The 19,526-nt window shown below is 39.4% G+C and overlaps 4 protein-coding genes across 4 annotated transcripts; all 4 read right to left on the bottom strand.

Annotated features, from left to right (window-relative positions):
- Nucleotides 1-5,863: 5,863 nt before the first annotated feature.
- Nucleotides 5,864-7,927, bottom strand: pho-3 (phosphorus-3). Its single transcript, XM_956653.2, has 2 exons — nt 7,623-7,927; nt 5,864-7,557 (listed from the first exon to the last, which is right to left on the bottom strand). Exons 1-2 carry the CDS (start codon nt 7,765-7,767, stop codon nt 6,191-6,193), a joined length of 1,512 nt encoding a protein of 503 aa, XP_961746.1. The 5' UTR covers nt 7,768-7,927; the 3' UTR covers nt 5,864-6,190.
- Nucleotides 7,928-9,265: 1,338 nt separating this feature from the next.
- NCU08644 (hypothetical protein) lies at nt 9,266-10,088 on the bottom strand (the record flags this gene model as incomplete). Its single annotated transcript, XM_956654.2, has 1 exon — nt 9,266-10,088. The coding sequence occupies exon 1, from the start codon at nt 9,746-9,748 to the stop codon at nt 9,266-9,268; it is 483 nt and encodes a 160-aa protein (XP_961747.1). The 5' UTR covers nt 9,749-10,088.
- Nucleotides 10,089-10,862: 774 nt separating this feature from the next.
- NCU08645 (hypothetical protein) lies at nt 10,863-11,689 on the bottom strand. Its single transcript, XM_956655.2, has 3 exons — nt 11,595-11,689; nt 11,255-11,509; nt 10,863-11,186 (listed from the first exon to the last, which is right to left on the bottom strand). Exons 1-3 carry the CDS (start codon nt 11,643-11,645, stop codon nt 10,986-10,988), a joined length of 507 nt encoding a protein of 168 aa, XP_961748.1. The 5' UTR covers nt 11,646-11,689; the 3' UTR covers nt 10,863-10,985.
- Nucleotides 11,690-12,592: 903 nt separating this feature from the next.
- Nucleotides 12,593-13,188, bottom strand: NCU08646 (hypothetical protein; the record flags this gene model as incomplete). Its single annotated transcript, XM_956656.1, has 3 exons — nt 12,593-12,601; nt 12,675-13,058; nt 13,138-13,188. 3 exons carry the CDS (start codon nt 13,186-13,188, stop codon nt 12,593-12,595), a joined length of 444 nt encoding a protein of 147 aa, XP_961749.1.
- Nucleotides 13,189-19,526: the final 6,338 nt, after the last annotated feature.

Genomic DNA, 19,526 nt, shown 5'->3' with positions numbered 1-19,526 from the left:
TTCCTCCTACTATTCGATAGCTAACTAACTTTTTCTTTCTATTCCTTTATATATCTAGTATTCCTCCTACTATTCAATAGCTAGCTAACTTTTCCTTTCTATTCCTATATATATCCAATGTTCCCTAGGCTATTTGGATACTAGTCAATTTTTTATTGCTATTCCTATATATGTCCAATGTTTTCCAACTTATTTGGAGGCTAGTTAATTTTTTATTACTATTCCTATATATATCTAATACTTTCTAATTTATTCGGAGGCTAGGTAATTTTTTCCTTAAAATTCTATATCTATTTATATAAACCGGAGGCTAGCTAATTTTATTAATTGAACCTAATATTTATCTAGTCCTTTCGGGTCTATTTATAGGTAAGGTAATTATTTCCTTTAAATTTTATATTTATTTATATAATTTGGAGGTTAATTAATTTTATTAGTTCCTTTCCGAGGGTAGTTTGTTGGGCGCTAATAGTTCTAATAAGTTAGTACGCCGTCTAATAATTTCCGAAGGTAGTTTATCGGACGTTAGTAATTCTAGTAAGTTAGTACGCTATCTAATATTTTCCGAAGGTAATTTGTCGGGCGCTAATAATTTCGGTAATTTAGTACGCCGTCTAACGATTTTGGTAATTAATTTACTTCGAATATATAATTTAAAGAATAGAGATATTAACGATAGTGGAGTAATAGGAAGTATAAAGTGGAAGCGAAGACTACGAACTTATATAATATAATAATAATATTTATATTCCGAAAGAACGTTCGGTAGATTATAGTTATATTATTTGCAAATTGCTTCGCTAATATAAACCCTAAGAATTACGAACGTTTCTAGCGTTTAAAATAAATATATTTAAATATTATTATTAAATAGAATCCCTATTTGGGAGTTGATTTAGAAGTTGAATTGGAGATTCTAGCGAGTTTGAAAAAATATATTAAATATAATAATAAATATAAGTAGGCTAAAGTTTATTATTAGTTTAAATTAAAGTAAATAGTAGTAAGGAGAGAAGATTTTTTAGTAATAATATAGTTAAAAGAGAATGTAGTATTTATAGAGAAATTGTAGGAAGTTTTGGGAATAGATTATAATTTACGAAATATAGTTAATTTAAGAGAGAAAAATTTAATTTAGTATAAATATATTTTGTTTATAGATTTGTAAGTACTTTCGTATTTCGCTTAATTATTAAATAAATATTTTAATTTATTTACTCTATCTTAATATTAAATATAAATTAAATTATTAGATGGCCTTTAAAGTTGGTATTATTATTTTATTAAAAAGACGAGACGGAATTAGTAGAAATATTAGGTTTAGGAGAGTAAATAGGATTTTTTTATATATATTAGAGGAGAATTGGATTTTTATTATAATTATTTTAATATAAACCTTGAAGGAAGGGAGAAAGGTAGAATTTATTATTAGATATTCTAAATATAAGTTGTGAAATAGGTATAAAATAATTAGTTTACCGAGGGTATTAAATAAGTGGGTATAGATAGTTCTTAGGGAAGAGGGATAGTTTATGTATGTAAAATGTAATATATATTTTATTTGAGTTAGAGGTTATTAATATAATCCTTCGTACCCTTTTTTATTTTTGACCTATATAATAGCTGGTAGGTAGTTGGGATTTAGGGAATTAGAATGGATAAGAGATATTTAAAATATTATGAGTTAGATATGTTTCTAAAATAAAGTTAGAAGAGTTGAAGGATGTGTAACGAATTTAAATCCTATTCTATTCTAAAATATAATAGAATTAACTTTTTAATTATATTTAGAATCGAATATATTTAATTTTAATTAAATTTTTTAATATATTATAACAATAATAAATACTTTAAAATAGCCAAAGCAGAATACTAAATTACTTCTATTTTATTATTCTTAATATATCCGCTAGGTTTAAAGATACGAAAAAGATATAAAGATGGGTAGAGAAGTGAAGTGGGATAGCGGGATTTATAGATATAGTAGGAATGAATTACTTTATTTAGTAAAGTAGGATATAAAAGCGGAAGCTCCTAACGGAATAGAGAAATATTCCTAATTTACTTCTATTTATTACCGGTCTATTATACTTTAACTTTACTTAAATATTTAGTATTGGCGTTACTATAGAATAAAATTAAAATAACGCTAACGTTAAAATTAATTTGCTATTGAATCGATTAATATATAATCTAATATAGAAATATAGTATTAGAATATTCTAAAGGCGAAAGTAGTAATAATACTGAAGTGCGAAATATTAAGCCGGTATTTAATATTATATATCCTACTATATCTTACTATATCCTATTAATGATTATCGATAATTATTAAATATAACTCCTACTCTTACGTTCTATTAATAAAGTAAATACTAATTACCGCTCCTACCTAATATTTTACTGATAATTATTAAACTATATTCCTACTCCTACTCCTTATTAATAAATATAAATTCCGACTCTTATATCCTATTAATAAATATTAACTCCCGCTCCAATATTATTTCTAATAGTAATATATATTGGGGTCCGGCTGCTAATATTAGGAAAGTCTAATTTATATAAATTATTAAACGGAATATTATTAATTAAATTTTATTAATATATATAGCCTATTTAAATTATTATTTAGTATAATAGTAAAGGGAACGGGGTTAATATAGTGACGGATAATCTTATTGATTTTATAGCGTCCTCGGATAATTTAACAATAGTAATTTAATATTAGGAAGAGATATTAATAAGAATAAGTATTTCGTATTTATATAATAATAGGATGTATAATAATAGAATTATATAGTTAGTATTATACCGAAGAATAACGGGAGTATAAAGAGTAAGAAGGGGAAGGGAAGTAAAGAGAAAATTAATAACTATTAAAGATATTAATATTAAATAGGTAGTTCGAAAATAAAGGGAGTAGAAGTAGGGAATAATAGGGCGGCTTTAAAATAGTATTGGAAGAAGGAAGTATAGGTAAATAAAAGGAAGGTAAATAGAAATTATTTAAGATTGTAGTTGGTAAAAGTTAATTTATTTATACTATAGGTATACAACTAATAGAATAGGGAGATTGAGAGTAAGTTATATAGGTAGATAGAACCGAATATTTAATTTTAAAGTAATATTAAGAGCCCTACTAGGGAGAAATATAAAAATAACTTCGAAGTTGAAGGGGATGTCGGAGGGAGGGGATACCTTACTTCTAAATTTAAAGGGCGGGGATATTTATTTATTAATATAGAATTAAAGAGTAAGACGGCGATAGAAGGTGAATTATATATAAGTAATAATAGGATATAAATATTATTAAATCTATTAGAAAAATTAATACTGTTGTAGTTAGAAGAAACGGATAATAATATATATTTACTATTAATTACGAAACGTTGGATTGGATAGTATTAGAGTAGGGACTAGAATTCGGTACGGAAGTATATTATTATTACTAAGTACCTCTAATCCCTATATAAAATTATAATTTTCTATACTAATTATTGTACTGTTATAGTCCGTCGTACTATAATATTATAACGTTATATAATAGAAATTAATATAAGTATTATAGTCTATTATTATATTTCTTTTATTAGATTTAAAGTAGTAGGGGAGATTAGGCGTTTCGTAAATATAAATAGTAAGCTAGAGGTATAACGGGAACGACTAGTGTAGTAATTATACGTAGTATTACTATATTATAATATAGTACCCCAGCAAGACCGATATCTTAATTACGTCAAATAAGAGTTGCGTATGGAGAAAGTAATTTAGAACAAAATTATATAATACCTCCGGATATAAGTAGAAATATTACTAATTATTAAAATAATATAATTGAAATATAAATATATTAGTAAGGAAGTATCCTTAAGGTAAAGTTAAGCTATTAAAGTAAATACGAGGGAACGTGGAAGGGAAGGAGGGGGGAGGGTAGTATTAATTGTGCGGTAGATTTATATTATATTTCGTATAGCTATAATATTTATAGAAATATAAAATTGAATAAAAATAAAAGATTTGTCCAAGCGAAATGTTTTTTAATTATTGTATTTTTATAAAAAGAATAATAAGAGAAATATGTACGGAATGAGCTATATAATATTTAGCGGTATTTATATTTATTAAAAAATAATTTTAAAGAGGAAGATAGAAGCGAGCGATTAATTATATTGCAATAAATTTAGCTTATAATAGAAATAAATATTAATATAAGGTTAAATATTCTATTATTATTATATTTAGTAAGAAAGACGCTATATTGAAGCTATATGTTTTATAGTTATATATTTTTATTATAAAGTTATTGAGACGCCCATGCTTTCAGAGCTCGAGCGTTGTCGTGGGCCGAAAGGTGACATGGAGGATTCCCCGCACCAAAGGTCGCGTGGTCCATGGGCCCACCCAACGCCGCAAGCGAGGAAGGCGCGGCGTATCTGTCTATAATAGGCCAGAATGCAAAAAAAATACCCGTCTTGGCGTCCAAAAGAGGGAATCTTGGCGCCAAGCAGGACACGGTTTGAATAGTAGCTCAAAAAAGCCACTTTTTCCTTTGCAACAGCGATTTCTCCTCGACCATCCAATGCATCTAAATGCATATGGTGCCAAAATGACGAGAAAAGAAAGACGGTTATTTTGCTACCGGTCCCATTGTAGTGCACGCCTTGGTCGTTGAGAAAAATGCAAAAGAAATTAAAAATGAGGATTTTGGTTGCGACCGTGAGGTCCGAGAAATGACCAAGTCCCAAACCAGACCTTTAACCCTAAGGGAGCCTTGAGAAGGGTTAGGGTTAGGGTTGAAAGCTGTAAACTCTAAGGAAGCGAAAAAATAAAAAAAAAAAATTCAAAACTTTGCCTTTGAGTTTTTTTTTTTTTCTTTTTTTTTTTTTTTAAAGGGGTGGGGGGAGAAGGGAAAACGAGGTTGGTAATATAAAGCAGATGATTCAATTACTTATTTAGGAAAACATTAGAGTTTATAGTTTAATGGTTATTATTAGTGTTGTCTTTTTTAAAGGTTACTCGTTCAGTCCAGCTTAAAGTTTTTTTTTTTTTTTTTTTTTTTTTTTTTTTTTTTTTTTTTTTTTCTTAACACTAAGTAATTTCTAAGGGCGTCTCTCTGTCTCCCCTGGACATTGGCTCTGCCCAGGGGAACTGTATTTTATTTATATTAGAAAGTAATTGTAAGGAGATAGGTATTTATTACGAGTTTATATTTATAATGTAAAAATATTATAAAGAAATAGATATACAATAGAAATCAATTATTATATAAGTACATTATTATTAGAATATAGATATTAGGCAATAAGGGATATTGGGATTAATAAAATATTGTACTTAATAAATATAGTTAAGGAAGTTAAAGTTTGTATAGAAAGAGACTTATTAGTAGAGAGATATTAAAATACGATATATATTAAATTGAATATTATACTTATAGAATTTATTTATTGTATACGACGATAAATTTTACTATAATGTTTTAGATGTACTTAAATATAATGTAATAGAAAATATTAGGCTTTCGGGTTTTTATACGGTTTAGGTAACTATAAATATTTCGGTTGAAAAAGAAATATTAAGAGGAAATGAAAGTAACGGTATTTATATACGGACAATGCGAATATAGTTAATTGGCTTTGACGAATGTTCTGGTAAGTGCAAAGATTGTGTAGAAAAATAATATTTTGTCCACCGATTGTCAAATAATAATCGGTGGAGAAAACATAGTGTAATGATTAAATATTGTTATTTGGGGTATTACCAGGCTATGTTCAGGATCCCAGTGTTCCCGGCAAGGGCGGCAGTCGTTACTCTCTCTAACTGTTGTTTTAGGCACTTTTATTCGAACTGTCCATCTTCATTGACTTGGAAATTCCTGAGATCTCGTCAAGTCCACAATATAGACTGGGGCTTGGGGAAAACCTGCCCACTACTGCGCATAGTCTACAGCTGCACTGCTGCTGCAGTAAATGCAACAGCGCCTTGCAGAAATACCAAGGAAATCCAGGAAACCCAACTCACCACGCTCACAGTAAGGCAGGCGAGTACATATGTACATTGATAGGTAGGTATGCTTGAGGTTACTGCAACGAACCCAAAGACTGTTTGCAAAGTCTACTCAACCGGATAAACGCGATACCGAACAGGAACAGGACTTGACAGAAAATCAACCAACCAACTAACCAACTCACTGCACAACAAATTGCTGATCATGCTTCTTGAACAGCACCGACCGATCCAAAATCGCACCCGTCTCGCTGTTGATAAAGTCCACCTGCATCCGTTGCTCATCCAAGAAATTCACCGTCGCATAGCTGAACGCGTCATCATACGCGAACCGATTCGTCGACACATTCTTTCCGACCTTGGTCAACCCTTCCACGTTTCCCGCGCCGCCCGCCACGATATACATGGGCGCCTTGGGATTCTCCATGCCCGCCGGGTCCGCGGTATCATTCACCACCGGCGCGAACCTCTGGCTGTTATGCACATGCCCAAACACGCCCAAGTCAACTCCGTACTTGTAAAACAGCGGCTCAAACGCCTTCTTGCACGGCTGGCAATCGTCGCCCGAGCCCGTGGTGTACCATGGTCTGTGACCCGCTACCACAACCCAGGGCGTAACCGACCTGTCGACCGAGGCAAGGTCAGCCTCCAAAAAGTCCAGCTGCTGGCGGAGGTACGAGCCAAAGGGACCCCCGTTGAGATTCGCCGATCCCCCCGGTTGGTCGGGCGCGTCTTCAAAGTCGGTTTCCGTGTCGATCATGACGATGTGCGCCATGCCGTACTCGAACGAGTACCAAAAGGGCGGGTTGGCGAGGATGCGAGCCTTGTTGGCGTTGACCTTTGCTGCCGAGTCGGGCGACGTGGAGCTGAAAGCGGTCGGCAGGACGAGACCGAAGCGGTTGATGAAGTCGGTGAAATTCTTTTGGCCCGAAGGGCACAAGCCGCTGGTTCTGGGCACCTCTTGGCAAGCAGCTTCGTGGTTACCGGGGCTGGCCATGTAGGGTTTCCGCGCGGCGATGGGCGCCAGCTGGTCAAAGAAGGTCTCGGTGATGGCTTGGTAGCCGTCCTTTCCGTCGAGCCAGTTGTGCGCTTTGAGGATCCAGTCGTCGGCGTAGCCAATGTCACCTGGGTGCACGATGAAGTCGTACTTGTCGATGTTGTCGCGCAGCCGGCCAATGGTGGTGTGGTTGAGCGACGGATCGATGGACGGGATCAGGTCTCGCTTGCTCTGATCCTGCTCAATCGTGAACCCGTCTTTGCCGTAGACGCCGAGGTCGATGACGATACTGATGTTGAAAGGCGTCTTGTCGCCCGGTAGGCGCGGGCTGGTAAAGGTCTCGACCGTGGAGTTGGTTGAGACGATCTTGTAGTAGTACGTGGTGGCGGGTGTGAGGTCGTTGATGGTGACCACGTTGGCCCATGTGCGCGATGTCGGGTAGGTGATAGACGACGTAGAGCAGGATTGGGAGCCGAGGGAGGATGGCGATGTGCCGTATTGGACACACGGCTGGCTGAGCTGCTTGTACGTGTTCCAGGCGATGCGGACGGCTGTTGGGCCTTGATGTCAGCTCCTTCGGGTCTTGCTCTATGATGGGAAAAAAAAGGTCACTCACACGTCGGGCTGTTGATGGCGATGCGGTGCTGGACGGGTGTGGTCAGGTCAGCGGGAATCGGAGGATAGGTCGCTCCCGCTGCCACACCCAGAGCCAGCAAGGGAAGTCCCTTGACCAAGGTAAGAAGGGTGAGGGTGTCCATCATGATGATCGTGATGCCGACGCCGTGTCCGTTGGCAATAAAACTACCCACGTCCAGGAAGAAACACAGAGAGCCGGACCAGAACGATCAAGGCGAAGGGGGCTCTCCAGTTTATCATTGCCTGCATCTGTCCTGTCCCTCGCTTCTGCTGGTCATGATGCGCGTTTCGTACCTGGAAATAGTAGCATCGACTATCACCCACTCACTCTCGAGCGTGAGCTCCCCGAAACAGCTTCAGGGGTCAAGGCCAAGGGCCAGGGGTCAATGGCAGCGTCGCAGTCGTAGCAGCGAACAGCTCTCGAACCACTTACCCCATGGTACCACATCCCGTCACATCGGTTAATTCGATCTTTAAAAGGTGGTTGGCGAAACCTATGGTGGTGTAGTGTACCTTATAGCCAAACACCTCCGCACGTGGTTGGCCATTCGACAAGAGTTGTGCCGATTCAAGGCAAATCCGTGTAAGATGATTGGCGGAATAGTTAGCGCTAAACGGTTTGGCAGGGGATTGATCTGATCAGTAGCGATCTTGGAGTGTAAGGTACCTTAAGAGCTTAGGTAACTATCACCACCGCACAAAAACTGGAAGCGAAGGGAACAACAGGGGCTTGTGCAGCTTCGGGATAGGTATCATTGCTCTTTTCTTTTTCAACGAGAACGGTTTGGTATCTCGTACTATCCGGATGCGAGTCAACTTTTGTCGATTTGAAAAATCAAGATCGGTGAACCTCGGTAATTTTGGAGGGAGCTGCAGTTCATGATCATCACCTTACACGTCCCCCGCTGGAGTCCACCACGGCTTTACGGTCCCTGTTCAACGTTCCATTCGGAACCTTTAGTAGTTGTGATAGCGTGATGGTATGTTGCCGGGGTTTAGCAATTTCGTATAGACCGTTGAACGTCTCGCACTTGCTTGTTCGTCAACGTGCTTGGAAGGGCTTGGGTTTCTGGATTGCATAGCAACATTTTCAACCGGCACGGGCATCCGATTGGGACATAGATGTACTAATCTATGACTTTAAAGTGAATTTGGACCTTCCTTTTGCGGAATCGGATTACCTATGGCCGATTTATGAAAGGGAAACCCTTGTGGAGTGTTGGGTGTGCTTTGGGCGTCATATCGGTCGATTTACATGCGCGGGATGTCAAGGTTCACGATGTTACTGACCTTACCCACGTGCTGGCCATTCATTGTGATTGCCGGTTTGCCTGTCGCTTACTATTGAAAAATGCTGTAGACTCTAGCCTTTCTGTCCTTTCTCTTCTTTCTCTCTCCCTCCTTTCTTTTCCTTTTCTTTTCCTTTTTTTTTTTTCCTCTTGTTCGGCGATACCAGCATCTGGACCATTGTCAAGACCCGCACCTGCTTTTTACAGAAACAAAGCAAAAAGTCTAGCCAGGGAATAACAAAAGAAAACAAAAACCAACAAAACCTTTTTGTTGAAAACCATGAGACAATTTTGACCCGATATACACTTTCCTCCATCCAGCCTACTTCACTATTTACCTCACGTGAGGACCCAAATCACCACTTAAAACACATCCTAAAACTTCCAAAAACCTCCTCACCCCTTCTTTTCCAATCCCCACCCCCCTCGCCCACTCCTTACTACCCTCAAATTCCAAAACCAACACCCCACTCTCTCTATCAGGCGTAGCATATACCTCTGGTCTCTCTCTAGCCGGCATCTCCCTCTCATAGAACTCTACTTCCCCCTTCTCGAACAACCCAACTTCAATCCCTTCCTCCTCATTACTACTACTGCCGGTTTCATTCCCCCGCTGATAAGCAGTCCTCCACCCAAAATCCCTTTCCTTCTCCCCTTCTACCCCTTCCCAATCCCAGTCTGTAGCGCCTTTGATAATCTCCCTCATCCCCACCGCTTCGTACTTCGACTCCTCAATGAATTGCTCCTGCAGCCGCTTAGCGACGCTGCTCAAGGTGTCGTGACCCGAGACAAAAACGCAGACAGGGAGTTCCGTCATGGTCGGTCCGATCACGTTCTGCAGTGCCGCGGGAAGCGCAGATCGGCCGGTCACGAGGCGGCCGAAGAGGAGTTTGCGTGCGCCGAAAAACCGGGAGAGCGCAAAGGCGAAGGAGGCGTAGAAGTGGGTTGCTGGTGAAATTTCATCATCTCCATCGTTTGACGAGGTAGAAGAAGGGAGGGAAATGGTGCGGCGAAGGGAAAGACGATTGTTGGTGCATAGTAGCCAGCTCCGATAACGTGCACCTGTTACCTATCCACCTCAGAACGTGTCGGTCGGTCTGGTTGATCGTGGTCATCGGCACCTTGTCGCCGTGGATATACCTATATTTTGGGCGCCATGTACTGCGAGACTTGATCTCTCAGTCCTTTTTCCAGACCCCCAGTCACGCGTGCGAGTCTAGTTCGATTGTCAGCATGGTTATCCGAGCTTACGTCATTCTCTTCTGCCTTAGTAACGCTAAAAGAACACCGCAAGAATCGGACCGGCACAATCAATAGGCGTGATGATTTCCGCCGCAATAGCTTCAACCTGGCTCAGATCCCGCAGTGAGTTGCAAACATGATACTTCACCTCGCTTAGCTCGAGACGCTGTCCACGGAGCTTAATCAACCCATTTGTTGCGGCCAATATCAACCAGTGATCCGTCAGGATTCTAGGACAGCGTCTGGGCGCACTCAGCAGGGACGTGATCTTGTTTCGGATTTGGCAACCGGAAGGCAATATGGGAGTCCCATGCTGCTGAATCACGTGGTATCCCCATTCACAACCATCATGGTTCACTCGGGAGCATCAAGACAACAGGAACATCCACAATGAGGAAAGACACGTGAATGAATTCAGCGCCCTATAGGCAGCTGTAAATTGTCGCAAACCTAGACCATGGAGCAATTGCGGGTGATATAAGGCCAGTGACTCTTTCTCTCCTCAAATTGCCGTATTCGTGGTACCGGCTAATTGTGGGTATCAAAATCACATTTCCTTACCATTCAACGAAGGTAACACAAACGTCGGTGCGACGCTCCTTGAACACCAGTATGCGTGTCTTTATACAAGAACACCTCAAGTTTTCACTATGATGCTCTCTCCCAGGGCAAACAATTTCTTTTATTAGTCCTCTTAATGAATGCTACTCCCAAGCTATATCCTGTTTGATTTCCCTTCGGATGGCAATTCTAGCATCCCCGCCACCCTCGGCACACACGCACCTTTGCAGCCGACATCACATTAGTTCCCTTCACACCGACGCCGCCGAACAGTCTTCATGGGACACCCAAACACTCCAGTCTTCACCATCAACCAAAGCCTTCCCCTTAATCCCGGCACCCATAAAGTCATCATCGTCGAAGTTCTGCCAACAGGGCTTTTGTTGGAAGATCTCCATGACAGCACGCGCGATTACTTGGTAGGATTCAAGTTCTTTGCGCTTGGTCTTGTCCTGTTCAGATCGTCGTTGATTAGCACTAAAAAAATGAAAAAAAAAATGGAAAAATGGCCACGACTCACTTCGTTGCACCAATGAATTCCAGTGTCGTGAGAGCAGCTAATCCGGCCGCAACTCCCAGGCTTGTTCCCCGGCATCCCGCCCCGACTCATGAGGTAATGAAAACCCTCCAGCACACCGTTGCCATGGCCATAGTGATCGGAAATCGAGCAATTGACGCTGAATGTCAATTGCTTGGGGTGGATCAATCCATCAGAGGTAGTGTTGGCGTCCCTTGGTAGCATATAAGGTCTGACAGTGCGGCCAAGGACGGCAAGCTGTGCGGAGGAGATGTGTCATTAGACCCGTGATCAAAGACTAAAAGAGAACAATGGAGACGGTGAGGCACGGAGAAAGACGAACTGGGAGAATGGCAAAAGAAGCCAGTCGGAGGATGGCGCTAGGCGAAGGCATGGCTGTGAAAGTTGAAGGGCTTGATGTTGTATTGGAGAGGTGAGTTGTCGGTTCAAAACTGGTCTGGTTGCGCTGACTCGAATGTACAGGGAAAACTGTGAGATTCACTGGCGGTTATAAACTTTTTAACTGCCATCACGAACCATACCATCAAAAGGAAAAGTGACTCGGCTTGGTGTCGATGATGAATCGTTACATACACCTCCCAACAGAAGCCAACGGAAGATTTTTAATCAATCCGATATCAATTTGACGAGTGGCACTAGGCTGGTAATATCACAGAGCTTCCGAACCTGTTCTACCATACACTGAAACATGGGAACCAACAAGCAAACGAAAGTGTTTCCTTGTACTCAATTTCATGAAAACATGGACAAAAAAGTCCTGTTCACCAACAGCTACCTCTGCATAAACATCTTAGCTATGCGAACAGAATTGAAACCAATCTGGGAGTGCAGATGGGTACGCAGTAGGAACTCTTTACAAAAGACCCAACTCCAGACCACCGACTCTCCTCAGACATTCTTCCCAAGACGGCATCACCTCTTCACCACACCACACCCACAACATGGGTTCTAACTTCCTGACTGCCACGTCTTTTTCCTTCTCAGTCCTTTATACCCTGATAAATACGCCTTAATCTGTCCCTCCCCAATTTTTCCCATTCAACTCGTCTTTCCAGGCTTTGAACAGTCCTCCCCCCTAATGAAAACGCTCCAAGTCTGGTCACTATAGATCTCTCCTCTAATCCTCCCTTCGCGCTCATTCCCAAACCTATTAGGATCCCTCCAACAGCGCGCATCTCGCCAGAGCGCATCTGCCCCCTGTGCAATCCAGCTGTAGCTGGGAAGTTCTCTTTCCTGTCCCGGCTAGTTTTTATGAAGGGGGGAGGGGCCCGAGCCCCAGGCCCCATGATTGTTAGCTACTTGACTTTTTTTTTTTTGATTCTACCTCCACTATCCAGAAAAAAAACAAGAAAAAAGAGGCAGGGGGGGGGGGGGAGGTGCGGAGGGAAGGTAAGAGACTCACATCATTATTGCACCAATAAATAGCCGAATCGCCTCCACAGGCCACTCGTCCACAATTCCTCGGTCCCTTTCCATTCTTCGGCTTTCCCGGCACTCCTTCGAGGTACCAAATGTTCACTTTGGCTTCGAAGGCACTGCCCCAGGCCCAATCCTCTGTAACCTCGAAATTGTGTTTCTGGGCGCCGGGGCAGGCTTTCCCGATCCAGGTGGGAAGTAAGTCGTCGGGGTCTTCCACGTTGCGGGCGACGACGATGTCGGTGGTGGACTGGAAGGTTTTGGATGAGGATGGGAGTGCGGATGCGGTGCCGTTCTGGTTACGAAGTTGGACAGTCGTTTGGGCGTTGGGAGTTAGTAAGGAGGTGGTGAATTGGGCGGTGATGGTCGGCTGTTGAGTGGTGAGGTGAAGTTGTTAGTGGATGTGTGCTCTGAGCAAAGATAGGTAGGTAGTGGGTTGAGGGACTCACCGGGAAGGAGACCGCAAGGGCCAGGCTCAAGAGAGCTCGTGTAATGAACATCGTGGAATAGGACTATAATTGGGAGTTGCACTTGTCTGAGAGAATTCGGTAGGCCTCTGAGTTTGGGTCGTCGCTGGAGAGAAAGGCCAACATGGGCATGGTGGTTCTTTTAAACCACTACTACAAGCCAGCGAAGCACACAAGCCAAGTCAAAACAGGACAGATTTCTGACTTATCTTGTCTTGTTGACTTGCATAAATTTTTACATACCGCATTGTCTTGGGCCGTTCGTTTTTAGGTTCCCAGGAAATCAAGCATAACCTGTAAGCACACTGCACGAATATGTGCTCTTTATGCCCGATAAAAAGAGTGGAGGGAACAGCGTTGGAGCTCGGAGGACTGTAAATTCGATTCTTTTGGTATCCTGTCTTCTCTTACCTTTCTTCTCGAGGGCGCTGGAGGGTGCAGACATTCAGAATCACCGTCTTGCATACAATTTGGTGGGCATGAAATGTTGCAGTATGCTTCTTGCTTATGCTTGATATCCAGGAAACCTAAAACCCAGTGCCCCGAGTCACTACGATATGGAATTTGACCAACGCAACAACAAGCCGTGGGAACATAAACTGTCATTCATCACATCGCTCGTCTCCAACGAACCGTGACTCAGAAAACCAGTCTGGAAAACCATCAGTGCAAAGTTGAAGCGACCCTGGCGAAATCGCATCCCGTGTAACCATCAATGGAAACGCTCCATTACAACCAGCATCCCTTCGCAATCCTTGACCTATTCCTACCTCTACGCATCGATACTCGCTTTTCACCTCCATTAAATCACCAACCTGCCCCTCCATTACGATCACTTTCAATGCTCCGCCCCGAGAACAATGGTCCACCCTGTACTAAACCTTGCCTCGCCTTCGAGCCGTGTGGTTTGGAGTAAAAGAAGAAGAATATATATATCCCAGATCGGCTCAGACAAAAGAGACAACGACCACGCACACCTCGATTATTCCAGATACGTTTTGGAAGGAAACCGAACTTGGGTTCCCGGTTGTTACTACGTACTGTTATCGAAGCGAGGGTTAAATCATGTTAGTCCGTTGGCGCGCTTGTAAAATCGATGTCCGTCCAACATGGTAAACATGGATCTTCCGCCACAAATCCGCAGTCGGGTTTTGAGTGCGTTGTGTCAGGTAGGTGATTTGTACATGTACAATTTACAACACTTGGTACCAACGTGAGTTGAACAAGGCTCCGTGAACATGTTGAGATGTGTCCATTCACCATCCACCCATTCATGCGTGACTCCAGATCGTAGTCCAAAGTAGCGAGTAGCAACAATGCTTTTGTCCAACATCCTTCAACTGTCCCTTTTCTGGCAAGTCACAACTTATGTCTCTCCAAAATCGCGCTTCCTACTGTAGGTAAGTAGTTCATTGACTCATCCGGTATCACAGATTGCGTGCAGTTATGGTTGGTACTGCTCTGTATTGGCGCAACGATATGAGACGACCTCAATTTTCCAGCGCTTTACTTCTCAATAACTTCTTCACGCCCTTGGTGTACAAGCAGCAGTGGATGTAAATAGATTTAGTTGACAATCTCATCGAATATACAGAACCCTTCTTACAAAGGGGCTCGACTCGTAAGAAGTAATTGCTCAAGATGTCAATCTGCTCAGGAAGAACGCTCTGCTACAAAACTAGGGGAGAAAATTTGAATGGCGTGTTGATCATTTATGTGATGGGTGAAAAGGTCAAGATGAATGATGGATTTGAAGTGTTATTGTAAGGTCTGAAAAGTGTTGAGGCTCGATGGGGGAGATAGTTGCGCCGGAGGGGGCTGAAGTTGCCTATGCGTGGTCTGTTTCCTTGCGGGAGCGAGCCGTAAAAATCCACCCTCCGGGCTTTGGGGGCATCCAGCCAGGGCCGTCATCGTTCCCACCGCCAAACGCCAGACCCTCGTATCCACCGCCAAACGCCAGACCCTCTTTGGCACCCCCATCATCTGAGGCATTTTTTAGGGGTTGGCAGAAGCCCTCGATTTTTCGACTTTAAACGCGTATAATTCCACAGCGCGGACGGCCGCCTAGGTGCACCATATATGTTTTGATAGCTCTTTCAACGAGGAATCCGAATTTGAAGTCCGTTTTCGAATACAATAAAGACTCGTAGAGCTATAAGCGAAAATATCTAAAAATAGTAAAAATGGCAAAAATAAAGTAGAAGTTATTGTCAGGAACGTAAGTGAAGGGCAGGCTGAGGTGACTACGGTCGTAGCCACACATAGGGGACGGTAAATTAGGGGTTAATCCAAAAATATATTAATAATTACCAACTATAATAAATTACACTTCGTTGAACCTCTTTTATACTTATACAAACTCTATTCATCCGCTAACGAGCATTATAAAGCTTCGTACTAATTTAGCGCTTCAGCACAGTGCCGGATTATCCTTCCTACGAGCCCGACCCGATATAAGCGTTATTATTAGTAATCCTATACGTTAGTTAACGAAGGGGAGTAGTAGCTATTAAAGTACTTCTATATACGAATTCTTAGCCTCTTAATACAACCCCCCCCTTTATAGGTTCTGTCCTTAGAATTTTTACGCTTTATAGTAAATTTTAATTAAATAACGGAAGGCGTTAGTATTATACTATTGTAATATTATTAAATTATATTACTAGCGAAGGTGTAATATTTTTACCCTTTAATTCTAGTAAACCGTTACTCGTAATAGTTATTAACGCTATATCCTAGATATTATAGCCGCTTCGCTACCGGCGAACCGCCCGCTAAAATATTAATATTATAATATTCCTTCTCTTAAGTTCTAAATACGGATATAAAGCCGCCCGCTCGAATATCGGTATTGTAATATCTATTTTTATAAGCTCTAAATATAGCGAGCCGCCCGCTAGAATATTAGTATTATAATATCTATTCTTATAAACTCCGAATACGGATACAAAACCGCCTATTAAAATATTGGTATTATAATATTTATTCTTACAAACTCTAAATATAGCGAACTGCCCGCTAGAATATCGGTATTATAATATCTATCTTCCTAAATTCTAGCGCGGATACGAAATTAATATTAAATCCAACTATTTAGCGTACCGCCCACTAGAATATTAATATTATAATATCTATTCTTATAAATTTTAATATAGATATGAAACTAATATTAGATTTAAAGTACTAGCGTTCCGCCCGCTAGAATATTAGTATTGTAATATTTATTTTTATAAATTCTAATACGGATATAAAACTAGTATTAAATTTATAAAGTTAGTCGGATTCCCGATTATTACTAAAACTATCGTCCTATAAATATATAAGGTAGTAAGTATTATTTTACTTAACGAAGAATACTACGCCGAACTTAAAAGTATTAGTAAATACTTTAAAATACTAATATAATTATATTCTATAATTCCTCTTACCGGACATTCTCTATTATTTACGCTCGTAGCGTAGCCTAATACTCTTATAGGGTACCCTCTGTTATTTATACCTACTATGTAATACCTACGTAATTAAATCCTAAGGCTCTTCTCGTAAATTATTTTCTATTTAATTATTTACGCCTACTACGATCTATTATAATACTTAAATATAATTCCCCTCCCTATAGGTTCCGTCCTTAGGACCTTTATTTCCTTCCTTCGCTTCTTATAATTCTATATATTACTTCCTCCGTAAACTTCCTTTACTTGTATTATTCCTTCCTAATTACCTTCCTATTACCCTTACTTCGTTTTTTATATTATTCTTTTTATTCTAATAATATAATTCCTAACTACTACCCCTGCTTTCCTTATTATAATCCGAATTATATACCTTCCTATTTTCTACTTTTCTCTTTTACCCTTTTATAGCCGCTACTACTATTTAATCGTCTTATCCTTCCCCTTTTAGCTATTACTTTTATTTTATCCTTTTATTTACCCCCTCTTACTACTTATATAATTATTTAACGCTCTTCTTACCCTACGTTATTTTATACTTGCCTACCTAAAATTATATTCGCTTACTTTAATTTATATTTATATAAGGACCTCCTCCTTCATTTATATAACGCCCCTTCTACCTACCCTCTTCGCTTCTCCTCTTCTTCTTCTTCCTATCCTTACCTTTACTACTATATCCGCCCCCCCCTCGCCCGCACCGGCCCCCCCCCCGGATATATACCTTATTATTATATATTTATATATTAATCCCCGCCTCCCTAATATGCTTAATTAGTATATTTATTCCCCCTCTCTATTTTCCTTTTTCCACCCCGTCCTCCTCCTCCTTTTACCCTATACTTATTACTAACCCTTACCCGGCTATTCTCTTTCCTATATTCTAATAATATCCATCCTTTTATTTACTTAGAATATAATATCACTTTAGCCCAAGCGTTCGTAAACGTTCTAACCTTAAACTTACGCGAAGTTTTTGAATTAATTAGCTAGAATACCTACTAGATTAAAAGTACGGGTTTTTTTTTTTTTTTTTTTTTTTTTTTTTTTTTTTCACTTCGCTAACGTCTTTTCCTTCTAAAGTTCAACGAGAAATCGCAATGTTCGTTAACAATACGCCGCTACATATTCGAAGTCCCTTACGGTATTTATAATTTATAGAACGCTATATAGAATATAGCGGTTGAAATTATACGCCTTATTAATACCGATAGCCCCTTACCTACCCCCCTCTTATAATAATTATATTATTCTACAGCGGCGTTTTAAATTATAATATAAATACGTTTAATTAATAATAGTTTCCCTATAATATTGCTTAGGATATTTTATACTCCCAACTTCAATTATAAAGGCTACTCGAAATTAAGCTACTATAGTATTAGTAATACTAATATTAATATTAATCCAGCGGCCCCCCCTAACTCCCTTATAAATATTTCTACGCCGAATACTCCTACTTATATCCCCCCCTCCCCCGATTATAGTTGTAGTCCTTGGCGTTAGTCGGTTAATAGGAAATTGGCATCGCTAGATAGAAAGTTAGACGAATTATTAGAATTTATATAGGAAGATTATAAATAAATAGTATAAGGTAGTATTTATAAATATTATTAATAAGTACAGTAGTACATAGGAATATTCCTCTTAAGGTCGTAGGTTCCAATCCTATATTAATAATAGCGGATGCCGCTAAGGATTTTTTCGTTTAGGGCAATAATGGAAAATACGGGCTATACTCTACTTAGCGCTTTATTAGTATCTTACATTAAATTAAATTACCTTCCCTTCCTATCTTTTATTCTATTTATTGTCTCTATTTTACGTCTCCGCTTTACGTCTCTATTTTTATATTTCTACTTACATCTTTACTTTATATTTTTAATTTTATATTTTTACTTTTATATATTTGCTTTATACCTTATTTCTATATCTTACGTTTACGTTTTATATCTTACATCTACGTCTTATATTTACATTTTACGTTTCTACTCTACGCCTTACGTCTACGTCCTACGTCTGCGTTTTATGTTTACGTTTTACGTTTTACGTCTATGTTTTACGTCTACGTTTTACGTCTTGCGTTTGCGTCTTACGTCTACGTCTTACGTTTTATATCTATATTTTACGTCTCTATTCTATATTTCTAACAATCGCTATTCTCCTTCTATTATTTAGCTAACCCTTATTAATTTAGTAATTAGCCTACCGCTAGTATACTGCTATTATATTTCCTTAATTTCGTATTCTTTAAGTAGGTCCGGGTAATTTATATCCTTACGCAAAACCTACGAATTTTCGTTGTCTAGATACCCCTTCTATTTAACTTAAAATTAACGTTAGTAGCCGGATTTACGATACTTTACAATCGCTTCAATTTCGTACTAAATATTATCCTCCTTAATATCTACAACTTCCCTTTATAGTACTACTGTAATAGGATCCTTATAGTATAGTTTTAGTAGAATAATAAAGAATATTAAGTAGATTTGGTAATGCGTAGGGAATATAAATCGGTATACTATCTTCTTCTCCCTAATAACCTTAGTAATTTAAAAAGGTCTTAAAAATTTATTTACTAATTTAGTATTTAAGTAGTATTATTTAATGTATTTCGTATTAAATAAAACCTAATTTCCGACGTCGAACTCCTTTAGTTTCCGGGCTTTATTATATTATTTTATATACCTTTAATTAATAACCTCTAAGGCTACTACAACTTTTAACTACTTACGAAGTAGCTTATTAATTTAATTAGTAGCTACTATCGGTAGGACTGTCCTCCGCCCTTGTTCCGGATCCGCCGGTCCCCGAAGATAATACTCGAAGAGTAGCTCCGAAGGGGATTTTCCGATAGTAGTATAGAAATAATTATTATACGTTTACTATACTAATATAATTTTTTCGGCCTAATTAACC

The sequence above is a fragment of the Neurospora crassa genome, linkage group IV (genome assembly GCF_000182925.2).
Source record: "Neurospora crassa OR74A linkage group IV, whole genome shotgun sequence".
Taxonomy (NCBI): domain Eukaryota; kingdom Fungi; phylum Ascomycota; class Sordariomycetes; order Sordariales; family Sordariaceae; genus Neurospora; species Neurospora crassa.
This window is presented reverse-complemented; position numbering and strand designations above follow the sequence as displayed.

Excerpts from the sequence above, each read along its gene's own strand:
- pho-3 (XM_956653.2), bottom strand. The coding sequence starts at position 7,767 with ATGATGGACACCCTCACCCTTCTTACCTTGGTCAAGGGACTTCCCTTG. Across the intron at positions 7,558-7,622 it reads CGCCATCAACAGCCCGACGT|CCGTCCGCATCGCCTGGAAC; the intron begins GTGAGTGACCTT and ends AAGGCCCAACAG.
- NCU08645 (XM_956655.2), bottom strand. The coding sequence starts at position 11,645 with ATGCCTTCGCCTAGCGCCATCCTCCGACTGGCTTCTTTTGCCATTCTC. Across the intron at positions 11,510-11,594 it reads CTTCTTTTGCCATTCTCCCA|CTTGCCGTCCTTGGCCGCAC; the intron begins GTTCGTCTTTCT and ends TCCTCCGCACAG. Across the intron at positions 11,187-11,254 it reads GAATTCATTGGTGCAACGAA|GACAAGACCAAGCGCAAAGA; the intron begins GTGAGTCGTGGC and ends CGATCTGAACAG.